Below are 18,748 nucleotides of genomic sequence, written 5' to 3' on the forward strand. Positions count from 1 at the left end.
AGGTGCTCCGGCCGCGCGCGGGCCTGCGAAGGGGCTGCGGGCAGGGGGGCGGGGTTGCAGTGCGGGGGCGGGGCTGCGAAGGTGGGGCGGGGCTGCGGAGCAGCGGGCGCCAGACGGGGCTGCGAGGGTGGGGGCGGGGCCGTGGGGCTGCGGGCCCGAGGCGGGGCGGGGCTGCGGGCGTGAGGGCGGAGCTGCGGGCGCGGGGTGGGGCGGGGCTGAGGGTGTGGGGGCGGGGCTACGTGCGTGGGGGCGGGGTGGGGCTGCGGGCCCGAGGAGAGACAGGGCTGCGGGCGTGGGGGCGGAGCTGACGCACAGGAAGCAGCTCCCATTCGCTCTGGGCGGTGGGCGGAGATCCGGGCGGTACCAGCTGTCCCGGCCGCGGGGGGGAGGGCCTCGACCAGCCCACGGTCGGGGGTTAAACAGTACGAGTTTTTCCAGGATACTGATCTCTCCGGGCAGCAGTCCTGCATTAAACAGTGTTTCCAAGGTGGAAGGGAAACCGTTTAAACGCCTCGAGATCCCTGGCTGCAGGGAGTGGTACCTTCCTCATTTCAGCCATTTATTTCCCGCTCTGGTCCCAGTGGTTCCAGTCAACGGGCGGGACGGGACGCAGGGGCCCGGAAGAGGCGCCGTGCACTTCCGGGTCGAAGAGCGCACGGCGGCGGCGGCTGCGGCTGGGCCGGGCCTAGCAGCGACTCTCGGTCGGGCAGCGGCGGCGAGCCCTCAGGAGCGGCTGCGGGACGCGAGGTTTCCGGGTACGTGCGGCGGCCGCGCCGGCCCTGGGGTCCCTGCTCCTCCGGGCCGCGGGCCGCCTGTGGGCGCCACGCGCTTTGTCTGCGGCCTGCACCGTGGGGCGAGGCCTGCTCCGCGCTGGCCGCGGGCCGGGAGGGCGGGCGGGCGCGCGCGCGCTGGGAGGCCCCGCCGAGACTGGGAGGCCCTTGGCCTGCGGGCGGACGTCCGGGGCTTGCGGGGACGCGGCGGGAGCCCACCTGCCTCGCCCCGTGGCACCCACGCGCGTGCCCCCTGCGAGTCCGCCCTGCCGCGTTTGGAAGAGCGCTGTGACTTCGCTGCCTTGTTGCCAGCCTCTGTGCGTGGTTGCCTTCATGGGCTTCGAGCCTTGTCTGCATGTCCACAGGCCCGTGTGGCTGGCGGTTTTCCTATTCCTTAACTCTTGCAGTTCTCACAACAGCCCCTCTGGAGTAGGCATTGTTCCCGTTTTACCGATGAGGGGATTGGAGCCCAGAAAGGCTAAGTAACTGGCCTGCGCCACACAGTCGGGGAGGGGCAGAGCCGGCGGCCGGGTCCGCGCCAGCCCCGACTCCGACCGTGCTCTTTTTGACGCTGCTTGTGTTACCCCTTCTTTGGAGTTTCCGCGCTTTACTTGTTTCGACAACAGCAGAACAGCAGTCAGCTGGGTGAACCACATTGTGGCCTGTGGTCACTGGACAGGCTCTGAAGCTGAGCTGAGGTTTGACTTCGGGGTTGGCATACTTGATCTCTCTCCTGGACCACCCGGTTTTCTTTCTTATGGGAAGAATGTTAAGTCAGAGTACTAGTGGATGGATGACGCCTCAGCATCATGGCTACGACAAGCCTGGCCGTGGCCCTCAGCAGCGCTGTGTTCATCTCAGGCCCGCGGAGACCTTTGTTCATACCTGACTTTTTGACTATCATTGCAGTTTACAGTTTTGAGGTCTCCTAGCTGATACAGCAAATGGTGAATACAAGAATAAAAGTTGGCCTGAGTTGAGATGTTGGACTTGGCTGCAGGCTTGTTCAGTGCCTGAGATGGGCACTCAGGTTCCAGGACTGGCATGGAAAGGGATTGCAGGCACCCCGGACACCAAAGGCCCTTTTCATTCCTCAGTAACAATTGGGACTGCCAGTGCGTTGGTTCCCCTGAATTCGAAGAGAGAGAGAAATAGCGTTTCCGGTTTTCTTTTCCCCTTGAATCCCCCAATCTGGAGTCTAAGCAGGAGAGCCACAGTGGTCCCTCCACCCCAGAGCTCTGCTAGCCCAGCCGAAGGTGGCCAACAGCTGGGAAGGGCTGTGGTCTTTTCTGCGGAAATGGCTTCCTGGCCTATGGCCTGGGACACAGCAGAGGTGGATATGGGGAAGGGAAGATGTGGAGTTGGGGCTGCTGGTGCAACCAGGAGGTCCTAAACTAGGGGTTCCCATTAACCCGCATCCTGACTGCAGGGTTCTTGGTGGTCCCAAAATGTCTTGTTTCTGGTGGTTGTGCTGGAGGGTATCTGCAGAGACTTCCTGGGTTATTTTCTCGTCTTTGGCAAAATAACCCCTAGTTACTGTTGTGGGATACCCAGGAAAGGATGTTGTTCAGCCTCACATAACCTGAACCTTCCTGCTGCTGTGGTGGAGGATTGTAAGAGGCCCATGGAGGCTTCCCTCACCAGCTGTGGTAAAGTTCAAAGGCCTCAGGACTTAGCCCCACAGGTACACGGACTCGCAGAGTTCAGCCTCTTTCCTGAGCTGGTATTTCTGGCGAGCTCCTATGTGCCAAACCCCACATGGCCTCACTGGTCTCTTCTGGCAGCCCTGGGGCAGGCCCAGCCATTGCCTGTCGCCCTTCCTAACCCTTGGAGGTGGTCCTCAATCTCAGTGCATCAAGGGAGAAGCCAGGAGCTATTTGTTCACATATTATGGCTCACTGCAGCCTCAACCTCCTGGAGTGAAGTGATCTTTGCACCTCAGACTCCCAAGTAGCTGAGACTACAGGCGGTTTCCACCACACCTAGCTGGTTTTTAATTTTTTTTGTAGAGACAGGGTTTCGCCATGTTGCCCAGGCTGGTCTCCTAACTCGCAGGCTCAAGTGATCTGCCTGCCTCGGCCTCCCAAAGCGCTTGGATTACAGGCGTGAGCCACTGCACCCGGCTAATTCGCCTTTTTTTTTTTTTTTTTTTTTTAAGGAGACAGAGTCTCGCTCTGTCACCCAGGCTGGAGTGTAGTGGCGCGATCTCAGCTCACTGCAACCTCTGCCTGCCAGGTTTAAGCAATTCTCCTGCCTCAGCCTCCCGAGTGGCTGGGACTCAGGCGCATGCCACCACGCCCAGTTCATTTTTTGTATTTTGGTAGAGATGGGGTTTCATTGTGTTGCCTAGGCTGGTCTCGAACTCCTGAGCTCAGGCAATCTGCCCGTCTTGGCCTCCGAAAGTGTTAGGATGACAGGCGTGAGCCACCGCGCCCGGCTGCCGATTCACTTTTTTTTTTTTTTTTTTTTTTTTTTGACACGGAGTCTTGCTCTGTCACCCAGGCTGGAGTGCAGTGGCCAGATCTCAGCTCACTGCAAGCTCCGCCTCCCGGGTTTACGCCATTCTCCTGCCTCAGCCTCCCGAGTAGCTGGGACTGCAGGCGCCCGCCACCTCGACCGGCTATTTTTTTGTATTTTTTAGTAGAGACGGGGTTTCACCGTGTTAGCCGGGATCGTCTCTCGATCTCCTGACCTCGTGATCCGCCCGTCTCGGCCTCCCAAAGTGCTGGGATTACAGGCTTGAGCCACCGCGCCCGGCCCACTTTTTTTTTTGAGACAGGAGTCTCGCTGTGTCGCCCGGGCTGGAGTGCAGTGGTATGATCTCCACTCACTGCAAGCTCCACCTCCCGGGTTCATGCCATTCTCCTGCCTCAGCCTCCCGAGTAGCTGGGACTACAGGCACCTGCCACCGCGCCCGGCTAGTTTTTTGTATTTTTAGTAGAGACAGGGTTTCACCGTGTTAGCCAGGATGGTCTCCATCTCCTGACCTCGTGATCCGCCCACCTCTGCCTCCCAAAGTGCTGGGATTACAGGCGTGAGCCCCCGCGCCTGGCCCGATTCACATTTTTTACTTTCTGTGTGAAATACATCATCAGAGTGAGGATTTGCACTCGGAGTAGTTGGACCCTGGGACTCCCCCCAGCCCTGCTCTGTTGTCTCTTAGGTGGTCTCCTTGAAGTGCTCCCTGGTAGATTCATGTGAGAGAATCTGCCTCCCTCTTTCAGATATGTTTCTCCAGGGCAGGGACTGCATTCACCTTGTGCTGCACAAAGTAGGGGCGCAGGGTAGGTGTTGTAGCAGGCGTCCCAGGAGGATGTGGGGTCCGTTGTTAGGGTGGTCACAGCTATTGCCAGGGAGTTAAGGTCCTCTTAGCTGCGGCCTGAGAGCTACGGCCACTCTAGGTCTCAGTGCACGCCATGGGAGAGGGGTCACCCTCCTGTGTGGGCCGTGGCCCTTGTGTGTCTCTGAATGGAAGAGGGGTCACCCTCCTGGATGGGCCGTGGCCCTTGTGTGTCTTTCAGAGCCGGTGTCTCTAGGATTCAGACGCAGGACAAGCAGGGCGTCTCTGTGGAGTTGCTGGGTCCACCAAGCAGCAGGGCTGCAGACTCCCTTGAGCGGGAGGCCAATTGTCTTCACCTTAGGGCAGCAGGTAGAAGAAAGGTCAATTACTGATTTGGCAAAACCACTTCTACAATTGCTGTTTCCAGGCGGTAGTCACATATGGCAGTTGACAGTTCGGTGGAGTTGACATTCGTCACTATTTTAGAAGGCATCATCTTAGAATCTAGGGTTGGCCGGGTGCAGTGGCTCATGCCTGTAATCCCAGCACTCTGGGAGGCCGAGGCGGGTGGATCATGAGGTCAGGAGATCGAGACCATCCTGGCTAACACAGTGAAACCCTGTCTCTACTGAAAAATACAAAAAAAAATTAGCCGGGCGTAGTGGCGGGCGCCTGTGGTCCCAGCTACTCGGGAGGCTGAGGCAGGAGAATGGCGTGAACCTGGGAGGCGGAGCTTGCAGTGAGCCGAGATCTTGCCACTGCACTCCAGCACTCCAACCTGGGCGACAGAGCAAGACTCCATCTCAAAAAAAAAAAAGAATCTAGGGTTTTGCACGGTCTTGTCAGATGGGAAGTGAGGCCGTCCTGCTCTCTGAGCCTTAACCCCATTAGGGATTGTTGTCCAGGGGTGTCCGGACAGCAGTGGCGGTGACAGCCCCTTTCCCCAGTTGCTGTGGTACATGTGCAACCCGCGGTGGTGGCAGGAGCTGAGCTCCAATGCGAGGAGGCCCTGAGCTCGAGGGCCCCTGGCTGTGGCCCCCCGCTTCCTGGCCTCTTGTGCGATGCGCTTTCGTCTGACCATGGATGGAGCTTGGACCTGGTGGGGAAACAGTGCTGCAGGGCCGGCTTCACTGCCTCGCTGGATTCCTGGCTCACTCTCCTAGTCGAGAGACCTTTCCTCCCAGGGTCGCCTGGGAAACAAGGTGAATAGCACTGATGAGAAATGAACCACGTGCACGCATCTCATTCCTTATCTGGGACCAAAGTTTGAGGCCCTGGTGTGGAAGGAGGAGCGTGTCCAGCTAGATTTCCCAAGGCTTTGTACGGTGTCCTGTGTAGCTTCACAGTGACCTTGCACAGTGGGAAGGGCAGGGGTCCTGGCTGATGGGTTAGTGCCTTGAGCAAGTGGCTTTGGGAGCCGAGGGGTGGGCCTGGCCTCTGTGCCTTCTGCCTCCTCAGCTCTGGGTACCACCGGGGACTCAGCAACACCCTGGTGGATGGGGTTGGGGTGCGGTCAGAGGAGCCTCCGGGCCTCCCGACACTGGCCAGCCTTGGCAGGGAGAGCACCCTGCGTGTCACCGAGCCCTCTCTTGTGCCCAGCTGATAAAGCCCGGCTCTGCCTCAGCTCAGGATGAGGCCATTTTGTTTGTATATGGTGTTGTGATTCCTCAGGAGTGTTGCAGTTCACTGGTCAGTGACCTTTTTTTTTTTTTTTTTTGAGATGGAGTTTCACTCTTACTGCCCAGGTTGGAGTGCAGTGGTGCGATCTCAGCTCACCGCAGCCCCCTCCTCCCGGGTTCAAGCAATTCTTTTGCCTCAACCTCCTGAGTTGCTGGGATTATAGGTGCCCACCACCACGCCCAGCTAATTTTACTTTTTTTTTTCAGACGGAGTCTTGCTCTGTTGCCCAGGCTGGAGTGCAGTAGCACAATCTCAGCTCACTGCAACCTCTGCCTCCCAGGTGCAAGTGATTCTCCTGCCTCAGCTTCCCCAGTAGCTGGGATTACAGGCACCTGCCACTACGCCCGGCTAATTTTTATATTTTTAGCAGAGACAGGGTTTCATCATGCTGACCAGGCTTGGTCTCAAACTCCCGACCTCAGGTGATCCACCCACCTCGGCTTCTCAAAGTGCTGGGGTTACAGGTGTGAGCCACTGCACCCGGCCGACCTATTTTTTTTTTTTTTTTTTTTTTTGAGACGGAGTCTCGCTCTGTCGCCCAGGCTGGAGTGCAGTGGCGCGATCTCAGCTCACTGCAAGCTCCGCCTCCCGGGTTCACGCCATTCTCCTGCCTCAGCCTCCCGAGTAGCTGGGACTACAGGCGCCCACAACCGCGCCCGGCTAATTTTTTGTATTTTTAGTAGAGACGGGGTTTCACCGTGGTCTCGATCTCCTGACCTTGTGATCCGCCCGCCTCGGCCTCCCAAAGTGCTGGGATTACAGGCGTGAGCCACCGCGCCCAGCCTTTTTTTTTTTTTTTTTAAGTTAAAAACAATTTTTTTTTTTTCCTGGCCGGGTGCAGTGGCCAGCTGGGATGTGGCTTCTCAGGTAGCTCTGTAAATGTGAATTGTGTGCAAGGCTTACTGGTGAGGGTTGTTCTGTGTGTGATGTCTTAGGGCTCACCCTCCACGTGCTGTGGCGGTGGATGTGACACTGGGATGCGGCCTGTGGGGAGAGGTCATCGCTCTTCAGAGGGCTCTTTGCAGCCTGGGACAGTTTCGAAGTTTCCCGGCTCTGGTTTCTTTCAGAGCTGAGCTCAATGTGCAGCAATGGATGACGACAGCCTGGATGAGCTTGTGGCCCGGAGCCCGGGGCCGGATGGACACCCACAGGTCGGCCTTGCGGACCCGGCAGGTGACTTTGGTGAGCTGCCCAGTGCCGGGTAGGGGCGTCCCCAGGAGGAGCAGGGTGCCTGGTGTTTCCCTGTGGAGGTCGTCTGTGTGTGTCGCTTGTCAACTTTCAGTCTAAAAAAAATTATCCTTTGATTTTAAATTGTGGAAGTAGTGTATTCTTTTGTCTTATTTTTAATGCAAACAACACAAATGTTGAACGAAAGAATGTTCCCTTTCCCTGCGTGTGCCCCCACCTTGCCAGCCCTGGGGAAGCTGTTAGCCGTTTGGCAGGTGCTCCTGATGCCTCTATGCCTGTGCAAAGCTACCTGCTCTCTGCTGCATGGTCTTGACGCCCCTGCGGCTTGTGTCTCACCCTGTTGTCTAGACGAAAGCAGCGAGGGCAGCAGTGGGGACTCCGGGGATGACAGCGACAGCGAGCACGGAGATGGCACAGACGGAGAAGATGAGGGGGCGTCTGAGGAGGAAGACCTGGAAGACAGATCTGGTGAGACAGCTGGTGTTCACGCCGGCTTCTGTGTTTCCTCTTGTCATGGTGGGGGCAGCCTTTTATAACACATCCTCCGTGAGAGTGCTGTCCTCACCACAGCTGGCCCCGTCCCCATGGTCACCTGCAGTGAGGTCTCGTCTTCAGCTGTAATGACGGCTTACTTTATTTGTGGTCTTTTTTTTTTTTTTTTTTTTTTTTTTTTTTTTTAAGACGGAGTTTTGCTCTGTCACCGAGGCTGGAGTGCAGTGGTGTGATCTCAGCCCACTGCAAGCTCCGCCTCCCGAGTTCAGGCCATTCTTCTGCCTCAGCCTTCCGAGTAGCTGGGACTACAGGTACCCGCCACCACACCTGGCTAATTTTTTGTATTTTTAGTAGAGATGGGGTTTCACCGCGTTGGCCAGGATGGTCTTGATCTGCTGACCTTGTGATCCGCCTGCCTTGGCCTCCTAAAGTGCTGGGAATACAGGTGTGAGCCACCGCACCCAGCGTTTTTTTGTTTGTTTGTTTTTTTGAGACGGTGTCTTGCTCTGTTGCCTAGGCTGGAGTGCAGTGGTTCAATCTCAGCTCACTGCAACTTCCGCCTCTTGGGCTCAAGCAGTTCTCCTGCCTCAGCTTCCCGAGGAGCCGGGATTACGGGCGCCTGCCACCACGCCTGACTAATTTTTGTATTTTTAGTAGAGACGGGATTTCACCATGTTGGCCAGGCTGGTCTCGAACTCCTGACCTCGTGATCCGCCCGCCTCCGTCTCCCAGTGCTGGGATTCCAGGTGTGAGCCACCGTGCCCGGCTGTGGTCCTTCATTTTGAAGTTCAGTTTGACAACGTAGTAGGTCTCTTCTCTGTTGAGGGCAAAAAATTAAAATGTCTTAAGAACACTGAACAACATCATCTGTGATGTTTTTGGAGAGAATGTAACCGAACTGGAATTCCCCATGGAAGGAGCAGCAAGATCTTGGCAACCGCCTGCCCCCCACACCCCGACAAAGGCATGCCGTCATCACCTAGGTACAGGATGGGTTTAGCGTGACCCGGGGTTTGCCATGATCGGGGACCTCCTGACCCGCTTGTGGTTCATACTGTCATCTGAACAGAACTCCTAAGAACTGACAGATGCATTGTGTGATTTTATGATTTTATTAAGAAATTCAGGCCAGGCGCAGTGGCTCAGGCCTGTAATCCCAGCACTTCAGGAGGCCAAGGCAGGTGGATCACCTGAGGTTAGGAGTTCGAGACCAGCCTGGCCAACATGGTGAAACCCCATCTCTGCTAAAAACACAGAAAATTAGCCTGGTGTGGTGGCACACACCTGTAATCCCAGCTGCTCGGGAGGATGAGGCAGGAGAATGGCTTGAACCTGGGAGGCAGAGGTTGCAGTGAGTAGAGATTGTGCCATTGCACTCCAGCCTGAGTGATAGAGTAAGATTCCATCTCAAAGGAAGAAAGAGAAATTCTGGCTGGCTGGGCACGGTGCTCACGCCTGTAAGCCCAGCACTTTGGGAACATGAAGCAGGCGGATTGCTTGAGCTCAGGAGTTCAAAACCAGCCTGGACAACATAGCAAGACCTCATCTCTACAAAAAATACAAAAATTGACCAGGAGCAGGGGCTCATGCCTGTAATCCCAGCACTTTGGGAGGCCAAGGTGGGCAGATCACGAGGTCAGGAGATCGAGACCATCCTGCCTAACATGGTAAAACCCCGTCTCTACTAAAAATACAAAAAAATTGGCTGGGCGCGGTGGCTCACGCCTGTAATCCCAGCACTTTGGGAGGCTAAGGCGGGCAGATCACGAGGTCAGGAGATTGAGACCATCCTAGCTCACACGGTGAAACCCCGTCTCTACTAAAAATACAAAAAACCGGGCGTGATGGCGGGCACCTGTAGTCCCAGCTACTTGGGAGGCTGAGGCAGGAGAATGGCGTGAACCCGGGAGGTGGAGCTTGCAGTGAGCCAAGATCGCGCCACTGCACTCTAGCCTGGGCAACAGAAGAGACTGTCTCAAAAAAAAAAAAAAAACGCCCCACAAAAATTAGCTGGGCACAGTGGTGTGTGCCTGTAATCCCCACTATTCAGGAGGCTGAGGTTGGAGGATCACTTGAGCCCAAGAGGTCCAGGCTGCAGTGAGCTGTCATCGTGCCACCACACTCCAGCCTGGGCAACAGAACGAAACTCTGTCTCCAAAAAAAAAAATTAGCTCACTTATGATTGGTTGATGATTGTATGTACCCTTGAAATTCTTTTCGGAGAACAGTGCTTTAAAGGGCAGGTCTGGGCTGGGTGTGGTGGCCCAGGCCTATGGTCTCAGCTACGCAGGAGGCTGAAGTGGGAGGACCCTGGAGCCCAGGAAGTTGAGGATACATTCCAGCCTGGGTGATGGAGCGAGACGCTGTCTCAAACAAAACAAAGGGGAGACAAGTCTGTGGGGTGCACTGGTGGTACCTCCTTCCCTGTGCCCGTTGCTGTCACCCTCCGTGGTGCATAGTCTGTGAGGCCACCAAGGAGGCGGCCTTGCCCCAACCCTGCCCCAGTCCTGCCCCTGCCCTGCCCCGACCTTGCCCCGGCCCTGCCCCAACCCTGCCCCGGCTCTGCTGTGGTGGCATCCTCAGAGGGAGGCTGAGCTCAGCCTCAGAATTTTGCCTTTCCACTGACATCACCCTTGGGCTGGAAAATCCGTGGTCCTCAAGTGGCTACTGTGATCTGTGTGTCACAGTCTTTCAGGATAACCCTGTGGTTATCAGGGTTAGAATGTTCCGGAAAGGTAACCCTTCTGCTTGAGACTGTTGGTGAGGGAATGGCGCTCATAGCCTGAGCCAGTGTGTGTTGGCCGTGTCCTTCCAGAGTTCGATGTTTAGCTCTGCACGCGACGTGCTCTTGTGGGTCTGCTGGGTCTGCAGGTCCCAAGGGGGCTCCCCTGCTTACTCCCAGCGCTGGGTTAGGGCTCTGGTTCGTCTGTAGCAGGTCTGCGCACGGATTCTGGCATTGCCAGGGCTGAAAGCATGGGCCGTCAGGGTGACTCTCTGTCCTTGAGATCCTGAGGGCACATTGGATGCCAGCGACTCTGGGTTGCGGGCTGGAGTGAGGGTGACAGGAGCCTCAGCAGTGCCCCCACCGTGTCTGCGCTCACTTTCTAGCAGCAAACACAGCGCGTCAAGCAGCAGCTGGGGGACAGGGTCATAGACACTGAGAGCTGTGGGGCGTCTGGGAAAGGGACAGGCTCCGTGGACCTGGGGTGGGGACAGGCTTCTGGAGAATACAAGCTGCCACCTGAGGGGCAGGAGGAGGTGGCTGGGCAGGGGCAGCAGGGAGGCCAGGGCTGGGGGCTGTGAAGAGACAGAAGGTTTACAGAGACCTGGAGCCCCGAGGGCTGAGCGCTCTGAAGGAAAGGGATGGGAAGGCACCGGAGAGGTGTTGGTGTAGCCAGTGTCTGCAGAACTTTAGTGAACACCCCTCCCCTCTTTATTCCTCCAGGAACTTTTTTTTTTTTTTTTTTTGAGACCGAATTTCGCTCTTGTTGCCCAGGCTGGAGTGTAGTGGCGCGATCTGGGCTCACTGCAGCCTCCACCTCCCAGGTTCAAGCAGTTCTCCTGCCTCAGCCTCTCAAGTAGCTCGGATTACAGGTGCATGTCAGCACGCCTGGGTAATTTTTTTGTTTTTATTAGAGACGGGGTTTCACCATGTTGACCAGGCTGGTCTCGAACTCCTGACCTCAGGTGATCTGCCTGCCTTGGCCTCCCAAAGTGCTGGGATGACATGCGTGAGCCACTACGCCTGGCCAGGACTGTTTTTTAATCATGAAGAAGTAGCCAGTGGATCCCTAACTGGTGGGAAACTTGTTGAGGAGGGAGTTATTCCACGGGCAAGGCCCACGTCGCTGGGCCCAGGAACTTTCGTTCTCGTTGCTTTTCCCACCCTGGTGTTTCCTGCTGGAAATCACTTGTTACACTGCCCTCTCCAGCTTGAGGTAGTAGCTCTTCAACTCTTTTTTTGTTTTTGAGATGGAGTCTCGCTCTGTTGCCCAGGCTGGAGTGCAGTGGCGCGATCTCAGCTCACTGCAAGCTCCGCCTTCCGGGTTCACGCCATTCTCTTGCCTCAGCCTCCCGAGTAGCTGGGACTACAGGTGCCGCCACCATGCCCAGCTGATTTTTTGTATTTTTATTATTTATTTGTTTATTTTTGAGATGGAGTCTTTGTCACCCAGGTTGGAGTGCGATGGCACCGTCTAGGCTCACTGCAACCTCCGCTCCCCAGGTTCAAGCGATTCTCCTGCCTCAGCCTCCCGAGTAGCTGGGATTACAGGCACACACCACCACACCCGGCTATTTTTGTATTTTTTGTAGAGATGGGTCTTGCCATGTTGGCCAGGCTGGTCTCAAGCCCCTGACCTCGCGGTCTACCCTCCTTGGCCTCACAAAGTGCTGGGATTACAGGCTTGAGCCACCATGCCCGGCAATTTTTTGTATTTTTAGTAGAGACGGCGTTTCACCGTGTCATCCAGGATGATCTCGATCTCCTGACCTCGTGATCCGCCTGCCTCGGTCTCCCAAAGTGCTGGGATTACAGACGTGAGTCACTGCACCCAGCCAGTAGTTCTTCAACTCCTAACATGAAAGATGAAAACTTAAAACTCTTCTGCTGCCTCCCTCGCAGCTCTCACTTCTCCCAGCCTCCTCAACAGTGTAAATTCCTGTTCTGGGTGTGCCTTTCCCTTTGCCGGGTAACAGCAGGGTCCTGGGAGTGATGCCCCAGTGCTGGCAGGGTCCTGCCCATATGTGTGGAACCGGGAGAGTCTCGGGGCTGAGGAGGAACCTGCCACCCATACCGAGTCTGCTCCTCTTCCCATGTGAACTTGTGTTCTGTTTCCTTTAGCGTTGTTTCAGTGGAGTTTGGTAGGAAGAAAAGAGCAGTGCACATGTGGGCTCTGCCATGTTGAACTCAGAGCATTTTCCTGCTGCTGGTCAGGGTGTAGCCTCAGAACCACTCCAAATTGACCAGAATGGTTGTGGTCAGTGGCTCAGTTAGGAGCCTGTGCTCTGCCTCCCACAGGGAAGAGGAACGGGCGACCTCAGAAGGAGGTCCCGTCTGCAGGCAGATGGTTCATGGTCCTCAGGCTTTGAGAAGGGGGCGTTGGAAACGGGGGCTGCTGTCAGGGGGCTGTTGCACTGAGGGGCTTGCTTGGAGGCTCCGAAATGAACCTGATGATCTCTGGGACCTGTGCTGGGCCCCAGGGTTGCCGCTCCTCTTGAGGTCTGCCTCAGACCCAGGCTCAGCTTAAGAGGAGCTGATCTGGCACTCAGGACGCTCAACTTCCCACGCCTCGGTGCAGGGCGCCCGAGGCTTCAGGTTAGGTGCGGGGAAGGGCTCCTGGGGTTGTGGATGTGCTGAGCGTGCACGTAGAGATAAGTGGCAGGATGTGAGCCCCTGGGGAGGCGGGCTCTGCGTTGCAGACCTGGTGTCCGGAGTGCAGCCTGGCCTGCTTGCCTCCAGTGCCACAGTTCGCGCTGCCAGTCTTGCTTGCACCAGTTGGAACATTTCCTCTCTCTCCAGGTTCTGAGGATTCTGAAGACGATGGGGAGACGTTGCTGGAGGTAGCGGGTACTCAGGGGAAACTGGAAGCTGCCGGCTCTTTTAATTCTGATGATGATGCGGAGAGCTGCCCGATCTGTCTCAACACATTCAGAGACCAGGCCGTGGGGACGCCAGAGAACTGTGCCCATTACTTCTGCCTGGACTGCATTGTCGAATGGTCCAAGGTGAGTTCACCTCTGGTTGGGTTCTTCCTCCCTTCGGGATAGCCTCCCTGTTTATAGGTGACCCAGCCTGTGGTCAGCCTCTTGCGAGGTTCTAGCTCTCTGCTCTGCGGCTGACCCTGGAGCCACAGGATTGAGTCTGGCTTGGCCTTTGCTTTGTGAGCATCATGGCTCTTGGGAGTGTGGGTGAGCTCATGTGAGGCGTTTGTGGTGTATCGGTCAGTGGCAGGAGAGAGGACGGCTGTGGATCTCTCGGGACCAGCTGCAGAAACCCTGGATGACTTAGGGGCCATCTCAGCCTGCCAGCCAGAGGCAGGTGTGCTGTGGTGCTTGGGCGGTTTGCTGCCTTGACAGGTGGTTCTCTCAGTTGATACAGAAAACACCTGTAGTAGCCGGGCGTGGTGGCTCCAGCCTGTAACCCCAGCACTTTGGGAGGCCGAGACGGGCGGATCACGAGGTCAGATCGAGACCATCCTGACTAACACGGTGAAACCCCGTCTCTACTGAAAAAGTACAAAAAACTAGCCGGGCGAGGTGGCGGGCGCCTATAGTCCCAGCTACTCGGGAGGCTGAGGCAGGAGAGTGGCGTAAACCCGGGAGGCAGAGTTTGCAGTGAGCTGAGATCCGGCCACTGCACTCCAGCCCGGGCGACAGAGCAAGACTCCGTCTCAAAAAAAAAAAAAAGGAAAAAGAAAACATCGGTAGGATACAGCACTCAGTCACAATAACCGGCATCAAAAGGGACTGTCCTTAAAACAGGTGAAGAGGGTTTACTGTAAACATGCAGTGTATTTTATATTTCAAAATGAACCTTTAGAAGCAATCAGCTCCCCCCGCCCTTTCTGAATACTTGATTGTGAAACATGTCAAAAAAGTAGAACTTGCAGTCCGAGGATGACTGATGAGTCCCTGACCTCTGTACTCAGGGCTCAGCTCTGACACTGCCACCTCTCGACTCCCTCCCCTCCCTGCGGGTGCACCGGCAGCCCGTGCTGTCCCCGACTCTTCTCAGGACCATGACCTCACCCAGGATTCCCAGTGACTGGGTCTTCCTGTTCTGTCTCCCCGAGTAGCTGAAAACTGCCCGTATGCTTAGTTTGAAGCAGGACCCAGACATTACTAATGCTGCTGGTGGGGGCAGGCTGTGACATCACCCGAAGTCTGGCTCTGGTACTTCCGAGTCCTGTTCTGTTGTGGTGAGTCCACAGCCCACAGTAGATTTAGGCTCAGATTTTTCTTTTTTTGTGGGGGGGAGGGTTTCGCTCTTGTTGCCCAGGCTGGAGTGCAGTGGTGCGATCTCGGCTCACTGCAGCTTCCACCTTCCGGGTTCAAGTGATTCTCCTGCCTCAGCCTTCCGAGTAGCGGGGACTACAAGCACCTGCTACCACGCCAGGGTAATTTTGTATTTTTAGTAGAGACAGGGTTTCACCATGTTGGTCAGGCTGGTCTTGAACTCCCGACCTCAGGTGATCCGCCCACCTCAGCCTCCCAAAGTGTTGGGATTACAGGTGTGAGCCACTGCACCCGGCCACTTTTTTTCATTTATTTTTTTGTAGATTTTTCTTTTGGTAAGTGAAGCTTTCATTTAAATTGAGGAACAAGATATGGTGTTTGCTGTGTATTTTCTGTCTGGCATTTATTAGATAAGTATTGGGCAGGAGAGGGAGGGCATTTACAAATAAGTTTGTCAGTATAGAAATCTTACAAATGAGTCCGAGCACAGTGGCTCATGCGTGTAATCCCAGCACTTTGGGAGGCCGAGGTGGCTGGATCATGAGGTCAAGAGATCGAGACCATCCTGGCCAACATGGTGAAACCCATCTCTACTGAAAATACAAAAATTAGCTGGGCATGGTACCACATGCCTGTAATCCCGGCTACTCGAGAGGCTGAGGCAGGAGAATCGCTTGAACCTGGGAGGTGGAGGTTGCAGTGAGCTGAGATTGTACCACTGCACTCCAGCCTGGGCAACAGAGGGAGACTCTGTCTCAAAAAAAAAGAAGAAATCTGGCCGGGCGCGGTGGCTCAAGCCTGTAATCCCAGCACTTTGGGAGGCCGAGACGGGTGGATCATGAGGTCAGGAGATCAAAACCATCCTGGCTAACACGGTGAAACCCCGTCTCTACTAAAAAATACAAAAAACTAGCCGGGCGTGGTGGCGGGCGCCTGTAGTCCCAGCTACTTGGGAGGCTGAGGCAGGAGAATGGCGTAAACCCGGGAGGCAGAGCTTGCAGTGAGCTGAGATCCGGCCACTGCACTCCAGCCTGGGCGACAGAGCAAGACTCCGTCTCAAAAAAAAAAAGAAGAAATCTTACAAATAAACTGTTAGAATACTGCTTAGCAAGATTCCTGGATACAAGGTCAATAAAGATTAAACATTGTATTTAGAAATAAGTCATAAAGATGTTTAAGACATTTAAAGAGCTTTTCTTTTTATTTTATTTATTTTTTTTTTTTGAGACGGAGTCTTGCTCTGTAGCCCAGGCTGGAGTGCAGTGGCCGGATCTCAGCTCACTGCAAGCTCCGCCTCCCGGGTTTACGCCATTCTCCTGCCTCAGCCTCCGGAGTAGCTGGGACTACAGGCGCCCGCCACCTCGACCGACTAGTTTTTTTTTTTGTATTTTTAGTAGAGACGGGGTTTCACCGTGTTAGCCAGGATGGTCTCGATCTCCTGACCTCGTGATCCGCCCGTCTCGGCCTCCCAAAGTGCTGGCATTACAGGCTTGAGCCACCGCGCCCGGCCAAAGAGCTTTTCCAACACAGCTGTGATTGAAGGAAGCAAGGCCCCTTCCCTTTCAAGACGTCTTACTCCATAGGGAGGGCGGGATGCTGATTCCGTCCGTCCCAGCAGGAGTTCAGAGCGCTTGATGTGTTGTGAAATCAGCACATGAGGACAGGAAGGCACCAAGAATTGCCAAGATAGCTTTGAAAAGGGGAGAAATTGCCTACTGGATATTACGGTTTATAAAACTACAGTGATTGAACTGGCATCAGTCCAGGAATGAAAACCAGTCCTAGGGTTTTGCAGGGGCCCTGAAAGAGACCTGGACATACTTGGGGAGACAGGCAGTGCCTGGGGGACCAATCAGGTGGGGGCTGCTCACAGCACACACACGATGCTGGATGGATTCAAGATTTTGAATTAGAAAGCAAAACTGAAACTTGGAAAGGAAAGCACAGGCAGCTCTGTGATAAGAAAAGGGAAGGATTTCCTAAACAATCTGAGAGAACATCTGCAAACAGGCTCTGAGCATGCGGGGCCTAGCCTGAGAGAATGTCTGCACACGGGCAGTGAGTGTGCGGGGCTCAGCAGCAGGGCTCCTCTGGGAACCCCAGTCCCACCACGGGAGGTGCTGCTGGGGAGGATGGCGCCCCAGACTCCAGAGGGGGGATGTCACACGCACAACCTCAAAGGCACATGTATTCATGGGTGTTTACCCGAGAGAAACAGAAGTGCACCCACACAAAGACACGTCCGTCGATGTGCACCACGGGGGAAGGGACACATGAGCCGTTTGTGTGGTGGCGTCTCTGCAGTGCTAGGGAGGGCAGAATGCCGTGAGCAGGAGTCCATGCCGTGACTCCACTCCTGAGAAACCCCAGGGAAGACGCACCTGACCACACCCGAGACAACAGGAAGAAACAGCCAGGTGGGAGAGGGAAGGGCCCGAAGACCAGGGTGGGGACTCTGGAGGACATGCATTTGTCAGGGCCCATTGAATTATTCAGTTAAAATCAGTGTTTTCTTGTGTATGGTATAAAATTAAAGATCTTATGTGGGTCAGAACACTATTAATAAAGGCAAAAAAATTTTTGCCACGCATACCTGACTGTTATCCACACTATGAAAAGAAATTTTTTTTGAGATGGAGTTTGGCTCTTGTTGCCCAGGCTGAAGTGCAATGGCGCCATCTTGGCTCACTGCAACCTCCGTCTCCAGGGTTCAAGCGATTCTCCTGACTCAGCCTCCTGAGTAGCTGGGGTTACAGGCATGCGCCACCACGCCTGGCTAATTTTGTGTTTTTAGTAGAGATGGGGTTTCTCCGTGTTGGTGAGGCTGGTCTCGAATTCCCGACCTCAGGTGATCCGCCTGCCTCAGCCTCCCAAAGTGCTGGGATTACAGGCGTGAGCCCCTGCTCCCGGCCTATTAAAATAAATTCTAAAAATTTACTAGTGAATGTCCAACAATCTTTTGGAAAAGTTGGCAGAAGATTTGAACAGGGCTCACCGCAGAGGGGCCTGTGCACGATGCCGCCCCCCTGCCTCCCCATCCTCCCTTTATTGTCACCAGATGCTTCGCGTTCATGGAGCTGCTCTTCCCTCCCCATGTCAGGGCTGGCAGCTCTGCAGGGAGGCAAGGCTCGCTGTGGTCCCTTCACTGCCATGTTGCCAGCAGCTTAGTGGAGGACCTGGCACACGGAGGCACGGAGATACTTGACTTTTAATGTAAAAGAATTTTTTGACCTCTAAGTGAAAGTGATTTATAAGATTCTCATCCCGTTTCTATTTCTCACAGAATGCCAATTCCTGTCCAGTTGATCGAACTCTCTTTAAGAGCATTTGTATTCGAGCTCAATTTGGTGGTAAAATCTTAAGGAAGGTGAGTCTGGATGCTGCTGTGGAGACCCCAGGCGTGCTCACGTCCCTGCCCTGTGGGACAGTGTGCTTTCCAAAGTGGGCTTGCTCTCCTGAAATGAGTGTTGGTTAAATGCTTCATAGCAGTCAACTCAAGTGCCCCTTGTGGCCCTGAGCAGGAAACCTGGAGCTTGAGTTGTGCCCTGTCTGGGGGGTTTGGGGTCCGGGTTGGGGGTGAGAGGCAGAGATGTTGCCAGCTCCTGGGATGTCCCTTCGACCCCAGCCCTGTACCCATCACATCGGGGAGCGGCTCTCTGGCCCGTCTGCTCAGAGCTCTTTATTTTGTTTTTGAGACACCGTCTTGCTCTTTCACCCAGGCTGGGGTGCAGTGGCACAATCACAGCTTATTACAGCCTCAGCCTCCTGGGTTCAAGCCATCCTCTCCTGCCTCAGCCTCCTGAGTAGCTGGGTCCACAGGCGTTCACCACCACACCTGGCTATTTTTTTTTGTTTAAGTGGAGACGAGGTCTCACTGTGTTGTCCAGGTGGGTCTCGAACTCCTAGGCTCAAGCCGTCCTCCTGCCTCAGCCTCCCAAAGTGCTGGGATTACAGGCGTGAGCCACTGTGCCCAGATTTTTTTTTGGAGACCGAATCTTGCTCTGTTGCCCAGGCTGGAGTGCAGTGGCACAGTCTTGGCTCACTGCAGGTTCACGCCATTCTCCTGCCTCAGCCTCCCAAGTAGCTGGGACTACAGGTGCCTGCCACCACCACGCCCAGCTAACTTTTTTTTTTTTTTTTAAGTAGAGACGGGGTTTCACATGTTAGCCAGGATGGTCTCAATCTCCTGACCTCGTGATCTGCCCACCTTGGCCTCCTGAAGTGCTGGGATTACAGGCGTGAGCCACCACACCTCGCTTTTTTTTTTTTTTTTTTTTTTTTAAGAGGCAGACCTTGCTCTTACGTGGCAGTCCGGCAGCTGCTGCCTTGCCTTGCTTGATGACTCCACTTAGGGGCCACAGGGCTTACCCGCTCCTTTCCA

General features: G+C 55.2%; 1 protein-coding gene across 6 annotated transcripts in view; it reads left to right on the plus strand.

The window, feature by feature from the left end:
• The first annotated feature begins 380 nt into the window (after positions 1-380).
• Positions 381-18,748, plus strand: part of LOC105494147 (PHD and ring finger domains 1) — a 39,928-nt gene continuing 21,560 nt past the window's right edge. For 2 of the 6 annotated variants that reach the window (XM_011762301.3, XM_071073998.1), the window contains exons 1-5: positions 381-755; positions 6,798-6,912; positions 7,267-7,386; positions 12,932-13,137; positions 17,651-17,734. In XM_011762301.3, the coding sequence (XP_011760603.2) occupies positions 6,819-6,912; positions 7,267-7,386; positions 12,932-13,137; positions 17,651-17,734 (504 nt within the window). In that variant the 5' untranslated portion in view covers positions 381-755; positions 6,798-6,818. Of the gene's footprint in view, positions 756-4,876; positions 5,253-6,797; positions 6,913-7,266; positions 7,387-12,931; positions 13,138-17,650; positions 17,735-18,748 lie in introns of those variants that run through there. The other 4 variants (XM_011762299.3, XM_071073999.1, XM_011762302.3 and 1 more) reach the window with 3 other exon arrangements.

This window comes from Macaca nemestrina, chromosome 12 (assembly GCF_043159975.1).
Source record: "Macaca nemestrina isolate mMacNem1 chromosome 12, mMacNem.hap1, whole genome shotgun sequence".
In the NCBI taxonomy this organism is placed as follows: domain Eukaryota; kingdom Metazoa; phylum Chordata; class Mammalia; order Primates; family Cercopithecidae; genus Macaca; species Macaca nemestrina.